This window comes from Apostichopus japonicus, chromosome 19 (genome assembly GCF_037975245.1).
Source record: "Apostichopus japonicus isolate 1M-3 chromosome 19, ASM3797524v1, whole genome shotgun sequence".
Classification (NCBI taxonomy): Eukaryota; Metazoa; Echinodermata; class Holothuroidea; order Aspidochirotida; family Stichopodidae; genus Apostichopus; species Apostichopus japonicus.
The window spans coordinates 29,341,264-29,356,326 of NC_092579.1; the positions used below are offsets into that span (position 1 = coordinate 29,341,264).

Consider the following 15,063-nt stretch of genomic DNA (forward strand, 5'->3'; position numbering starts at 1 on the left):
CTCTGGCTACAAGTTGAATGTACAGCTTAGACCATCATACCTGTAAAACAAATGCTGCTTGAGGAGGGTACATATTTTTCTTCGTTTGTCTGCAGTGTCATTGAATAGATACTACTGCATCCGTTGTTGGCTGCCCAGTCACCCATTGTTGCAATTGTAGCTGCAATTATGCTCTCAGAGGTGGTATTTTTAATCTGAAATGATTTTTTTACATATATATTGTACAAATGGGGGAAAGTTTCGGAGGGGTAAACAGAATCACTCTCCAGGATTCTTTGAAAGCAATTTTCAGTGGGGGGGAAGGACACCTCCAAAAAAGAACCATGTTCATGGCATCATCTAGGCAGAGTGACCTTGTCAGTATGTAGATACACAGTGTTTCAATAATACAGCATGTCAATGAATTATTTTTAATAGAAGCAAATCAATTTGAATTAGCTTACATTGTATCATGATGTGTCTTGCAGTTAATGGCTCAATTAAATCATGTGCCAGGTATTACCATGTTGAAACGAAACGACATCTTCGTCAATCACATGAATCTGTAGAATGTCATCCTCTGACTTTCTGCCGACCATCATGTCATACAGAGCTGCCTGGTCCTCCATGGAGTATACTCCATGCAACAATCTCCCTGTGAGTTTGTACTTTCCCTTCTCTAGGAAGTGTACGTCATGAGAAAATTATAAACGGCCCTCCTTCCTCTCAAAGACACCTAGGTTTGGTAACTGCGGTGTAAGTAGTCTAATATGGAAAAAGGACAGATGTACATTATTCTGTGCAGGTAGTTGAATATAATATATATATATATATATATATAAATATATATATATATATATATATATATATATAAATATATATATATATATATATATGTATACATATATGTATACATATATATATACATATATGAAGTAGAATCTGAACTATTAATGCACAAATACAGGTACACAGATAACATACATATGTGGACTGCAAGACACAATACCATTTTGTGTAGCATGGAAGAGGTTACCATCATTGAATGTGTTTTAGCATGCACATTTAATCTTCCAAACTGAAGATGTTAGAACATTTTATTATCTAACATAAGTGATCATAACTAAAATCAAATTGAAGCTCATTCGAGCTAAAATAGTAAACCATTTCTAACTTCCATGTTTTTGTTTTGTCAATGTTATTGGCATGTTGTTGCTATTTTTCAATTTTCTGTTTGTTGTCACTATTGTTCTATTTCTTTCAAGTTTTTTTTTCCTTCTTCCATTCTTTATTTTGTACATTTTCCTTTTTTCTTTCTTTTGTCATTCCTGTTATTTTTGGGATTGATTGTATACAGCTCTAAGACATTGTTTTTGGCATTGCATTTATGCTTGCTTGTATCCTTCAATATATGATATTTACTGTCTTTTACATTGTCTTTGTTGTTATAGTGTCTTTCCCCTCTTCGGAGGATATATAAAGAATAACAGAAAGAAAGAGAATAACAATAGATGAGACATTATATGAATTAAGCCTAATTCCTGCAGCATATGCTGTAAATATAGGTAGAAATATTAAGACACATATATATCTGCACCACACATACGTAAAAAAAACCTTTTAGGTCCCCAGAGGTCCACTGCATCCTCCCCAGAGAATAAACCACTGGTTCCTTTAAGAAGAAAAATCCACTCTGATTGATAGCAACCTCTGAGGCACTTCGCAGAATCTTCTTCCTTCTTACCACCACAATCAATTTCTCTGACTCCCTCTTAGATTGAAACAATTCAATTATCTGGAGCATTTTTGCCTCCATGGCTCCAATGTCACTGTAGACATAATCAAATTATGTTGAAGGCTTTATTAATAATTAATATAGTAGTTGCATACAAGGAAGACTTTAAACCATACTACAAAAGAAAGCTATTCAACTACTGGGTTGAGCTAGCCTAAAATGTGTGCAGCCCCCATTGTATTACATTATGTGACTTGATTTAAATGTGTGCAGACCCCATTGTATTACATTATGTGACTTCATTAAAATGTGTGCAGACCCCATTGTATCATATTATGTGACTTGATTTAAATGTGTGCATTCCCCATTGTATTACATTATGTGACTTCATTAAAATGTGTGCAGACCCCATTGTATCACATTATGTGACTTGATTTAAATGTGTGCAGCCCCCATTGTATCATATTATGTGACTTGATCTTTCACCAGCTATAATCGGATTTGGTATACCAAGTATGACCAGAGATGCCAACCTCTTGACACAAAAAAACAGACTGAATATCCTAAAATATCAGATTTTGGAGAGAAAATCAGATTTTCACGAAAACTTGACACTACCACTGGCCCGTTGGCCCCGGGCCAGTAGAATGTCAGAAAAATGTTTTACTGGTAAGAACGGGCAAGTAAAATGTTTGCTTTTTCATTAACATTTAATGAGAAAATTGTAAAGCTGCCGATTCCGCATATTTCCCGCCAATGGAGGCTCGTTGTTCAACGTGTTTGTCAGGGTTTGGGGGGTTACTTTAACATGTTTCTATGCGATTCCGCTTCCTTTAAAAAAATTAAAAAATTTAAAAAATTGTTTTTTTGGGGGGAGAGAGATGAAAAATTGTATTTTCAAGAGGCAATATCGTATTATCGTATTTCACTTGTTTTATAGTACTAAATACGATAAAATCGTACTGGTTGGCATCTCTGTATGATTTTCATCCAAATGGTCTGCAATCTTGCAATATAAACAGATGGCATTTTACTTGAACTACTGAACTCTAAAATCAACCTTGTATTGTCCAGGTCCCTCAGACTCTCTTCAATGATGGCTTTCAGGTCCTCATCACTTGCATATGAATCATCTTCAGGCTCCATGATATCAATATAATCTGACATATATCTAGAATAAATGAGAACCGAGAAAAACATGAACATTTTAGTAACTATTCACTGATAGACAAAGGTTTTTGCTTTCCCAACACTCACAAACAGTTAACTGGGTTTCCAAAATTCCATCGGAAAATATTCTTTAAAATAAGTTTGTAACATTGGGGGTCTTGCTAGATTTGTGCAATGGCCTACCTTTCTCTTTCCTTAGCCATATCACCATATGTTAGTTTGTTACGGATCATCATAACCAACCAACCTAGTTTGGAATTCTTACCTTAACATAGAGCTGTAGAACATGTTATAAGTATTCACAATAGAAATTGCAAAATCCTCTCCTCCTGGTGGGGGGGGGGGAGGGGTGGCTGGCACAGAATTTTTGCATTGCTTCAGCTGGGACATTTTGTGAATTATTTCTGTGTGAGAGTAAATACTCTGAAAGATACTCTGGATGGAGATCTGGAAAATGTGATATGTTTTGTATCAAAATGACCATTCCGTAAATTTGAGATTTCACCCCCCCCCCCCCTCCCTAACATTTTCCTACCTATAAACTCCCACCATATCTAATATGGGTGTAATTAATGGACATGATTAGCCATTCAATATTTTAGTTAGCCACACCTTGCACTATGATTAAAGATCACATAAGTGTCAGTCACCTCATGACTCTATCTCGCACCGCTCTACCAGATGTACATTACTTGGATTTATAGATGAGATAAAAGCACAATATGTAGTCAAAGATTTAGACATGCACCTTTAATGTAGACCAGTGCATTAAGGATTCATTAGGTGTATCCATTAATTAGTAGTCAAACATCTTACACTTTCAATCCTGGGCAATGTCAGTTTTATTTACTCAAATCTGGACTAGGAACCTTCAAGAGTTATTGCATCTACTTATTTAATAATACTTACTTGTCAGCAGAATTCACAGAAATCACTGATGAAGATGTGGATGTCCCTGGCATCTGGTTTCCTCCACTGTCAATTAATTTAAAGATATTTAAATTAGTCATATGATAGATCTCAAATATCCCAGCCCCTTAAAAAGCCCACAGATATTGACAAACATTATTTAAACAACTTAAAATATTAAAGATGGTTTCATTCTTTCATTTCATATTCTTTTTACTATTTCTATAGTGCAATTACTACATTATGTACAATTAGTCCATGAACATACATGAGAATGTGAATTAATGAGGAAACTAATTCACAAATCATGCCAAGGTTTATGCAATGCTACATCTGTTGACCTCAAGTGAACTTTTTGACTGCCAACAAAGAAAATGTTTTTTTCTAGTCAATGTGGGACATACATGTGCTACAAGGGAGGTCCATCACAATTACTATTCTTAAAATAAATGTTAACACTATTTGCAGACTTTTACCTCAAACGACCAAGACCTTCATGATGAACAATACATATCTCCTAAATATGGTGCATCCATGTGTCAAAAATTGAAGCTATCATTCTTGAGATATCTTGTGTATAAGATTTTTGGGCCTTAACTCTGTTGACCATAAATGCCCTTTGACCTCTACAGAAGCAGAATATTCTTCTAATAATAGTGCATCCACATGTCAAACATGAAAGAAGTAAAAGATTCCCTCCTTGAGATTTTTCTGCAATTTTGCAACCATATCAATGTACATATTTTGGAAGCTTTACAGTCAAAGAAAGAATAATAATAAAGAAATATATTGATTTCAAGACCTAAACATATTTAGGGTATCTTTATTCCAAGGTAGATTATATAACTCTGAAAAAAATGGTTGTTCCAATGAGACTGTTGCACCAGTGGGGGAAAATATGTGGCACCCAGGACCGTGTTAATGGAAAATGTCACGATGAACTAACTGTAAGCATACTAACAGCTGAAAGCAGAAAGATAAAACATGAAGCTTTTTTATAAAATGATGTATCTCAATTCAATAACACGAAACTCACAAAGATTTGGCTGTTGAGGTAGTCATTGCAAAGGATGGCATAGAAACGAAGCTGTTGTTGGCTACACAGACATCGCTGCTGGTGAAGAGGAACTAGAAGAGATAAGAATAGAACTTGTTGTTATAACTATTTGGTTACTCGGTCACTAGCTGAGATAACAGCCTGCTGGTTTTTTAGTGTCCTTCATATGTTAACCACACAGTCATGTTATTTATGTATTAATTTTGTACAAACATACAAGAAAAAAATTGAAATTGGAAAATTAAGGACAATCAATGAAAAGCAAAATAAACAATGAAGTTATATATGAAATTATATATCTCAATTAAATAGCACAAAACTCACAAAGATTTGGCTGATGAGGTAGTAATTACAAAAGATGGCATTGACAACAAAGCTGCTGTTGCTGACACAGACAGACTAGAAGGTGAAGAATAGAACTTGTTGTTATAACAACACCTAAAACTACTTTTAAACCTTCCACATTTAGTTTGTTTGTTAGTAAATAATATGGGTAAAGTCCTGACTATGTCAGAGACCATCTGTAGAATTCAAACAATTCATCAGTCAGTCAAAATATTCAGAGAAATATGCCAATAGACTGGAATTATGACCCTAAATGGTCATCCTAAAAGCATGTATTACTATTCATCTTTTTACTTTTTTTAAAGACAGTTTCCTCGTCTTCTTTCTTTTTTTACCAAACATTTCTTTCCTCCTTCAAATACAATATTTTGCAATGCAAATTTGGAGAAAATTACCGCTTCACCAATTCACCACAGTCACTTTTGCATTCCATTTTGATGGTGGCAGAGCGAGCACTTCTCTTGCAGCTTATTCCCATCTGCCATTGGTGTCTGTTAAGTGAAATGAACACAAATTGAATTCATCCTTTTTGGGTGTGACACGATAATAACATCATGGTATATGTGCAGTCAAGTGTGTACTGTTACTTGGATGGGATTGTCCTGAACATAGCATAGTCAGTTAAGCATTGTGATGTTGGTATATCACTAAAATCACTTAAGTTTGTAAAGGAGCATCTGAAAATAGTTATCAATTCAGTCATTAATCATATTGTTCAGATGCTAAGTGATCAAGTTTATATATGCGAAGTGGCAATGCATCAAATGTTTGACATATTTATGACTCTAACTTTATATTTAACATTTCTGTATGCAGCGCTATCTAATGGCAGCTCTACAAAAGTGCTCCTCATTGTTTTGGGAATACCTGTGTTATATTGTTTTGGAAAGTTGCTGTGTTTTTCAGTATTTGTTGTGTTTGTTATTCTGTTAAATATGGACATATTTTTGTGACTTTTGTACTTGGATTTACCACTAAATATTTGTGAGAAAATCTTGAACTCTCTCTCCTTACTAGTGTTAAGAAAATTCATGCAGTAACCATTAAACACACAAGAGAGTTTCTTCTTGCTGTAGAGAAATCTGTTAAGTCTTGTGTGGGCTTTCAGCCATGGAAAAGGACAATAGATGATTTAACTCCATTCAGGAGACCCACTCGCAGAGGAACAAAGGCTGGCATTAAATTCAGGAGATGCATACCAGTGCTTATAAATAGAGATTGTGCTAAATGGAATAACAAAATCAATGAGGGTAAACAATCAGGGATAAATTTCAACAATCTAATCCAGCTACCTACCAACAATCTAATTCAGCTACCTACAGGACTCAAAGAAACATACCATAATGATATGCAATATGAAATTCAAACTGTAATTAAACCAAGGCTTGTGAACCACGTTAGAACTATCAAAATGCACCGCAATAATTTACATGTCATAAAAAGGGATCATAAACTTAAATTCAATAACCAGCATACCAAGCCGCTAATAGTGTTCTTACAAAATGTTCGCTCCATCAGCAATAAAGCAATATCTGTTTCTGACTTTGTTGTATCGAATGATATTGACATTTTAGCACTAACTGAAACATGGCTGGGAAATGTGACTGACAGCTCTGTAATAGGTAACCTTGTCCCTATGGGTTATGAATTCGAGCATGTCCCCCGTTCCACCAGAAAGACTGGAGGAGGGGTTGGGTTGCTGTTTAAATCTGGATTATCACTAAAGATTAACACCTCGACTAAGGATAATCTCTACACGCATTTTGAGCATATGGATTGCTGTATCAGCACTGGTGATTTACAATTTGCATTAAGTGTTATCTACTGACCCCCTCCCTCTTCTAAAAATGGATTCAAGAATTCTATATATTTTGATGAATGGGCACTTTATCTGGATCTGGAGTGATACTACTCAACTCCCCTAAAAGGGGTAAAACGAGTAGTTCTAGAAAGTATTACAGCCATGAAAGATCGTGTGACCATCGTTGGTGATTTGAACTTTCACCTGGATAACCCTAATGATGTTGATTCACAGAAGTTTTCTAGACTTTTAAATGTCCATGGTTTAAAACAACACGTCGTTGGTGCAACTCATCGTGCTGGACATACCCTGGATGTAGTGATAACCCGAGAACACAGTGACATACTGTATGGTTCACCATCTATTGTTGACGCATGTCTCGGTAATATGAATGGAAATTTGACTTGTGATCATTACGCTGTAAGTCTCAACATCAATACGCATAAACCAGATCACATTCGCAAAGTTACAACGTTCAGAAAGTTTCGTGATATCAATGTTCCTGATTTTATCGATGACATCAAACATTGTAAAACCTTAATGAATGTCAATCAGTCGGTTGAGGAGCTAGTGGCTGCCTACATTAATCATTTGAGCAAGTTAGTTGATCGCCATGCACCAGAATGTACCAAGACAATTACTTTACGACCCAATACCCCATGGTACACAGACACACTCAGACATGCAAAACATGAAAGAAGAAAGGCTGAAAGAAAATGGAGGACGACTCGTCTTACTGTCCACTGGCAAATTTATAGAAACCAATGTAAAGTTGTTAATAAACTTCTAGTTCAAGAAAAACGGAACTACTATTGCAACAAAATTGCGGAATGTGGCAGTGATCAAAGACGACTTTTCAGTCTAACCAAAGACTTAATGGGTGAACCAAATGATGCCACATTGCCATCAAACACATGTGTTGAAAGTCTTGCTAATCAATTTGGTGAGTTCTTTATAAACAAGGTAGCAGCTATTCGTGAGGAATATGATACTTGTGATGCCACGGCCAGTGTAGACATAATGGCAGACGATAGAATTTTGGTGGTTGTCCTCTACAATCTTTCTCTCCTGCCACCAAAGAAGAGGTACGGAAGCTAATTACAAGCTCCCCAACAAAGTCCTGCAACTTGGATCCTATAACTACCTGGCTATTGAAGCAATGTGTCGATGCACTCCTGCCAATTATAACCGCCATCATAAACCAATCACTCATTGAATCAAAGGTGCCGTCTTGTTTTAAGCGTTCTATTGTTAAACCACTGCTCAAAAAGCCTGGTATGAATAAAGAAGTGTTTAAAAACTACCGACTTGTATCAAATTTACCTTTTATATCCAAACTTTTAGAAAAAGTTGTTGCAATACGCCTTCAACATCACTTAAATGCCAATGCTTTGCATGATAATCTCCAATCTGCATATCGCCAGTACCATTCAACTGAGTCAGCTTTACTAAGAGTACATAACGATATTGCCGCAGCTCTTGACAAGAGGTCCCAAACAATGATGGTCATGTTGGACATATCGGCAGCCTTCGATCTTATTGATCATGAGATCTTATTTAATCGTCTCCAACATACTTTTGGAATTGCGTCAAACTCATTAAAATGGTTTTAGTCATATTTTAGGGACAGAATGCAATGTATACAATTGATAATGTTATATCTGATGAGAAACAGCTAAGATTTGGGGTGCCACAAGGATCTGTACTTGGTCCTTTGATATATTGTATGTTTACCCGTCCAGTTGGAGAAATAATTCAGCGCCATAACATCAACCATCACTGTTATGCTGATGATACGCAATTGTATTTGAATTTTGGTGCCCTTGAGTCCTGGAATGATGTATCTTTTAAGGTCCAAGCATGCCTTTCAGATATAGTCAGGTGGATGCGGGTTAATTGTTTGAAACTTAACCAGGACAAAACTGAGTTCATTGTATTTTCACCAAAATTTCAGGGTAATGCTATTCAAGACTTGTATATAAATATGGGACCTAACACCATATTTTCAGTTCCTAAAGTAAAGAATTTAGGTGTATATCTTGATCACAATCTTACCATGGATAATCAAGTTGACTCTATCTGTAAGTCCTGTTATTGGCAGATCCGGAATATTGGCAAAATTAGAAGGTATATCTCAGATGATGCGTGTAAGACTTTAATCCATGCCCTTGTGACATCAAAACTGGATTACTGCAATGCCCTGCTATATGGCCTGCCTCACAAGCTAACCGATCGCCTTCAGCGAGTTCAGAATTGCGCTGCACGGCTTGTAAGTCGCACTCGTAGACATGAGCATATTACACCCATATTACGTGACTTACATTGGTTGCCGATTCATTGCAGGTTCAATTATATGTTATATACATATAAGTCACTTAATGGTTTAGCCCCTACAGTATCTACCTCTCTGAATTAATACATTAATACAAGCCTACTCGATCTCTACGCTCAGAATCCAAGTCCTTACTTACCAAACCTGTCATTAAAACTTCTACATACGGAAACAGGCGTTTCGATTACTCATCTGCGACATTATGGAACAGTTTATCGGAGGAAGCTAAGTGTGCCAAAAATATAGATGAATTTAAAAAACTAGTCAAAACCTTTCTATTTAGATCTGCATTCCATTAATTGTGCTTTCTATACTATATATTGTCACATTATTACAACGCATTTTCCATTTTGCGTTTATAGCGTTTTTAAAATTTAAAATTGTTCACATTTACATATATTTTAAATTTTAAGAATTTGTTTGTATAATTTTCACTTTTACATTTGCAGTTTTTATACAATTTATAGTCAGATGGTATTTAACAAATTTTCTACCCTTTTTATACCTTACATTATCGATTTATATATTTGTATATCATGATTGTTTGTATTTTACTGTAAAGCGCCTTAGAGCAATTTCTGATTGGATAAGGCGCTATAGAAATTTTGTATAATAATAATAATAATATAGACTTTAATCAGTTCGAGTCAGTATGCATCTTCAGAACATTTAGGGACACTAATGTTGTTCTTTTATACATTTGGGACAACAATTTCAGTCACAGTGTCCTTACTAACACTTTCCTCATATTTTAAACATCAGTTCTCTTCTTCAGTACATCAATGCCATTCAAGACTCTTAGCAATATACTCCTCCAAAACATACTCCAATATGTCTCCTGACCCTCGTAATAGCCCTTTACATTTCCACTTCACTTTTTTCTCTGCATCAGTAATGGTTTTGCCTTGTCATTGCCTGCTTTCTAACTCTACTTCTAAAATTTGACCATTAAGCCACTGTTGTAAACTTCCTTAAACATTTTATTCTCAATTAAACTAATAAGACTGCGGCTTGTTTCCTATATCAGTTCACCCTTTGAATGTTATGTATGATATTGTGTACAGAAATTGCTCTCTTGTCATTTTAATTTCTTATGTTCAATCTAGGAAGAGGAAGAAGAAAGGTGGTAATATGAATTTGATCGGAGGTGGTGAGCCATATCTATTGAAGAATGTAGTGCCATACCTACAGTTGCTGCCCAACCACTATATATAGCTACTACAGAGAACATGCCTGTAACTCACATTTGATAATTTAAATTATGTTTGAGCACTGATAATAATGTTAATGAAACCATTATGCTTATCCTTATGATCCAACCATGGATGGACTCATCTGGACTTAAACTTAATTCAGAGTCCAGGGATCCCAGTGTTAGACAATACCGGGTCAAAGACATACTGAGTCTGGATTCTGGTCTCAGTCTGGACTCAAGTACTTACAGTACTGCAAAATAGTGTTACACGGTAATCAGAACAGCTGATTCAATTTCATATATTCCACTATGATGATTACATTTAGCACAAACATTTAATATAATCTGTCCCAGTTCTCCTAACATCAATACTGTTTTACTCACATCTACTTTTTCAAGTCTCGGGTCACGTTGGATTGGTCTTAGATAGATAGGTGCCTTTCTAAAGATTGACTTCATTTGCTGTTTACCAGATCCCCTCGCTGGATATGGAATAGCATCCAGCACTTTGTTGGAAGCATTAGCTTTCAGGTATTCAAAGCCTCCACCATCTCTTAGTTTTGGGCTTTTAGGCCTGTAACACCTTCTCCCATACTTCATGAGGACTATCATCAGAGTTGAGAAGACCCTTCTTTTCCACCAATCCAGCCTCACCTAAGAAGGTCTTACCTATAGTGGATGGTGTTTTTTTTCTTTCTGAAATCAAAAACAATATTGTCTTTTCTTCTTTATATACTAATTCAAAAGTATGATCAACTAAAGCCAAAACAAATGATAGATATTACAAATGAAACTAGATCAGCCCATTCTATAATCAAATCAAAACCAAATCATACTGCAGTAAGTTTGTAGTCATGACACACTGCATAAAATATGGACTTTATATACCACACTCTAATCAATTCATAAGTAATTTGCTCCATAATACCTGATATTTTTGGTTTTGATGATAATCGTAACCTTTGCATTCATGATGACGTATATATGTGCATGTTTGTGACGCTCAGCTTGTAAAAGTGATATCTTAAGAAGGGAAGGGAAGGTTAAATTCATGTGTAGAAGTACCACATTGAGTACAATAAGCCTTTTATCTTGGTGGAGGTCAAAGGTCATTGGGGTCACCAGAGGTCAAATTAAAAATGTTTAAACACGATATCTCAACAAGGGAAGCTTGGGCAGACCTCACATTTGGTGTGTAGAGCACAAGAAGCCTATTGTTGAGGTAAGAGGTAAAAGGTAAAAGGTTATTCGGGATCATTAAGTATGGATGAATTGGGTGGCAATTCTTACATTACAATAATGCCTAGATTTATTGATCCTTTTGGTCATAGACCATTTTATGACATTGACAAAACACGTATATATGCAGGCACAGTATAGCCTAACTTACACTAAAACTAACTTAGGTCTGAGCTAGGCTTTAAAAGTTAATTAAGCATAGCTCAGCCTAGGCCTAAGTAAGGCTAGCCTATTTGCGTTTTGACAAATGACAGTTCCATGGGATCTAGCCTCATGCCTTTATATTTCTCATTTTATAAGACATGAATGCCTTAGAAAATACCCTACATGACATAAGAACATACAGGGCACAATGTTACCTTTCTAAATATGTACTTTGCGACCTTTACCCGTAGATAGACATCTAAGTTACGCAGGAACGTTTTTCGCATTTTCTCATTGGGTAACAGCAGACGGCTCTGTCAATGGCGGAGCTAGCGGTATTGGTCAGAGGGGGCGAGAATGGTCTGTATGGGCGCTTTCGACACTTTCAGAGCCGTTTCTAAGCGGAGCGCCACCACAGGTTGCCGCGGAGCGTACAGAAATTTTTTGAGTAAAGATACTCCCTAGATAGCAGGAAATGACCCTTTCCGGGCCTTGCTAATTTGCAGATAAACGAAGATTAAATAGGTTTCATCGCCATTTTGTCAGAAAATTACACCAACAAAATGTGACAAATGTCAATAGGTTGATGAGAGCGCAATAAAAAAGTCAATAATCGCAGTACTAGTAGTACGTGAACATGTAGATAATGTAGTACACATTAATTTAGTAGTAGTACTTCAAATTAGTAGTAGTGGTACATGTCAAACTAGTAGTAGTACATGTCAAATTAGTAGTAGTACATGTCAAATTAGTAGTAGTACATGACAAATTAGTCATAGTACACTTCAAATTAGTAGTAGAACATGACAAGTTAGTAGTAGCTTAGGCTAACATGACAAATTAGTAGTTGTACATGACAAATTAGTAGTAGTGCATGTCAAACTAGTAGTAGTACATGTTAAATTAGTAGTAGTATACGTTAAATTAGCAGTTTTGTCAAATTAGGCTGTTTATTATAACTATCTACAGTTCATGCCGTATGTTAGTAAACCGACTCGAGAAAAGAAGTAAGAAATATATTTTTCATTTATCAAACTATTCAAATTACTAAGGATGTCAAGGGAGGTGCATTCAAGACATAGGCGTACGAGGCGGGGGGCAGGGGGGCAGACTGCCCCCCCCCCAAATTTCCAGAGGACAAGAATTTCGGGCAAAAGTCCTGAAAAATTCGGGCAGCCTAAGAGGGAAAATATATATATATATATATATATATATATATATATATATATATATATATATATATATATATATATATATATATGCAGTAGCTTGCCCGAATCTTGTTCAAATTTTGGCCCGACAATTCCATGATTTTCTTTATTTAGCATCATGATGCCCGAATACTTCCGTGTAACACCACCATAAGCGCAGTTCATCTGGGCTACCACGCATTTTGCACGATCAATTTTTTTTTCTAACTAGTCAATTGTATACCTGGACCAAGTGCGGCGGAACCGGGTGAAAAAGGGGCACGTGCCCCTCCCCCACTTTTCCTCAGGTTAAAAATTTGTCTTTTTTCTACATAAAAATTGAGGTGCCTCAAGTTAGCAAGAGGCCAGGGAACCAGAATGAACACTCGGGAAGGGCCGTTTCCGGCCATCTGAGGGGTTTGTTAAACCAAAAATTTTCTAGTACGCTCCGCGCCAACCGATGGTGGCGCTCCGCTCAGATAATCGTGCATCCAACTTTGCAAATCCTGGCTAAGCCCGTGACTTTTAATGAATTTTTGTGAGTCAAACTCAAAGCATTTTCGAATGGAAAAAAATTGTTAAGATATTAAAAAGAAAAAACTCTAATTCGGAAGATTCCTACATTAGCAACTAGCATGATTTCACCTCATTTTGTCTCAAAAGAAAACTTGTTCCTTGTTTCCCAATTTGCGCATTGGATATTGCAGTGCTAGTATGCATATTTTTCTTGAGGGGGGGGGGGGGCGTTGATGGAGTGATGTGTATACACAAATAAGATAATACAATAAGAGTTATAAAGGGTACTGAATATAAGGCTGCATCATTCCAATCGAATTTCTGCAAAGTGCCCTTTGAAGTCGGTGCCCTCCCCCCCCCCCAGATTAAAAGTGCCTCCGCCGCCCTTGACCTGGATATCCCCGACATGAGTGTATAAAAGAAACATTTTCTTTTTCTTGGATGGTGGGGGGGGGGGGGGGAGTGCCTACACGCCTAGAAGTACTGGTTTATCATATTCTTTGTTATATTTTATACTTTTTGTGAGACAAATTGCAGTCTCACCCGACACAGCGACATTATCCCGCCTACGTGTCGTTGAACAATTTATGTTTTTCTGGAGGTAGCTGAGTACTGTGTTAAAATTATAAATAAGTTAACTAAATATAGGAGCTTAAAAAATAAAATGTCCCATATTTTCCCTTCAAAGTGATGTTACTATTTTTTCTTCTTCTAATTTACCAAATTTTTTGGGAAGTGTAAATATCTAAAACGTGAGATTATAAAATAAAGAATGTTTAGATGCAACTTGCAAGGCCTCAGAAGTGCCGTTTCCGGCAATCTGAGAGGCATTGTGTGCCAAAAATTTTCTTGTACGCTACGCGCCAACCGATGGTGGCGCTCCGCTTAGATAGTGTCACGGGAACTCTAGGGCACAAAAAGTTCTGCCCCCCCAAACTGAAATGGTCCCGTACGCCTATGATTCAAGACAACAACAAACATAAAAGGAAGCAGACGATTGTCGTGTAATTATTCAAAATTTAGAAACCTAATCCGTTCTCCAGTAGCCTACTTAACTAGGCGTCTGTCTTGCTCAGCGAAAGTAATTTGATGCGCCGATCTTTCATCTAGTGTGATTTTGTGTTGCATGCAGTATACGGGCTGCGCATGTGTATAGGCTATGATGTTTGTATACTCTTCTGTACATTAAAAAAATGTACAATAAGTAACTGTTCTGTATTTTTTTTTCAAATTCAATCGTTTCATCTAACCTTGCATTTTCGTTAAAAGTCAGGCATGGTGCGGTCTCTCTTAATGAGTAAGACTAATTAACTGTCCCTCAACCTCTTCTCAGCTTCTTCCCTACCCTTCCCCACAGTTCTCTATCTTCTGCTGAATAAAAATCAACAACCAGAAAAAAATAGCAATTTTTGCGTTAATTGAGTTTATTTATTTAACATTGAAGGGTATGC

General features: G+C 36.3%; 1 protein-coding gene across 3 annotated transcripts in view; it reads right to left on the minus strand.

Annotated features, from left to right (window-relative positions):
* The window catches only part of LOC139959537 (uncharacterized), a 39,804-nt gene extending 27,347 nt beyond the window's left edge, over positions 1-12,457 (minus strand). The window contains exons 1-9 of one of the 3 annotated variants that reach the window (XM_071957243.1): positions 12,122-12,457; positions 10,908-11,219; positions 5,591-5,686; positions 4,830-4,921; positions 3,794-3,859; positions 2,775-2,885; positions 1,586-1,808; positions 503-744; positions 41-194 (exon numbers count right to left, since the gene is read on the minus strand). In XM_071957243.1, the coding sequence (XP_071813344.1) occupies positions 706-744; positions 1,586-1,808; positions 2,775-2,885; positions 3,794-3,859; positions 4,830-4,870 (480 nt within the window). In that variant the 5' untranslated portion in view covers positions 4,871-4,921; positions 5,591-5,686; positions 10,908-11,219; positions 12,122-12,457 and the 3' untranslated portion in view covers positions 41-194; positions 503-705. The remainder of the gene's footprint in view (positions 1-40; positions 195-502; positions 745-1,585; positions 1,809-2,774; positions 2,886-3,793; positions 3,860-4,829; positions 4,922-5,590; positions 5,687-10,907; positions 11,220-12,121) is intronic. The other 2 variants (XM_071957244.1, XM_071957245.1) reach the window with 2 other exon arrangements.
* Positions 12,458-15,063: the final 2,606 nt, after the last annotated feature.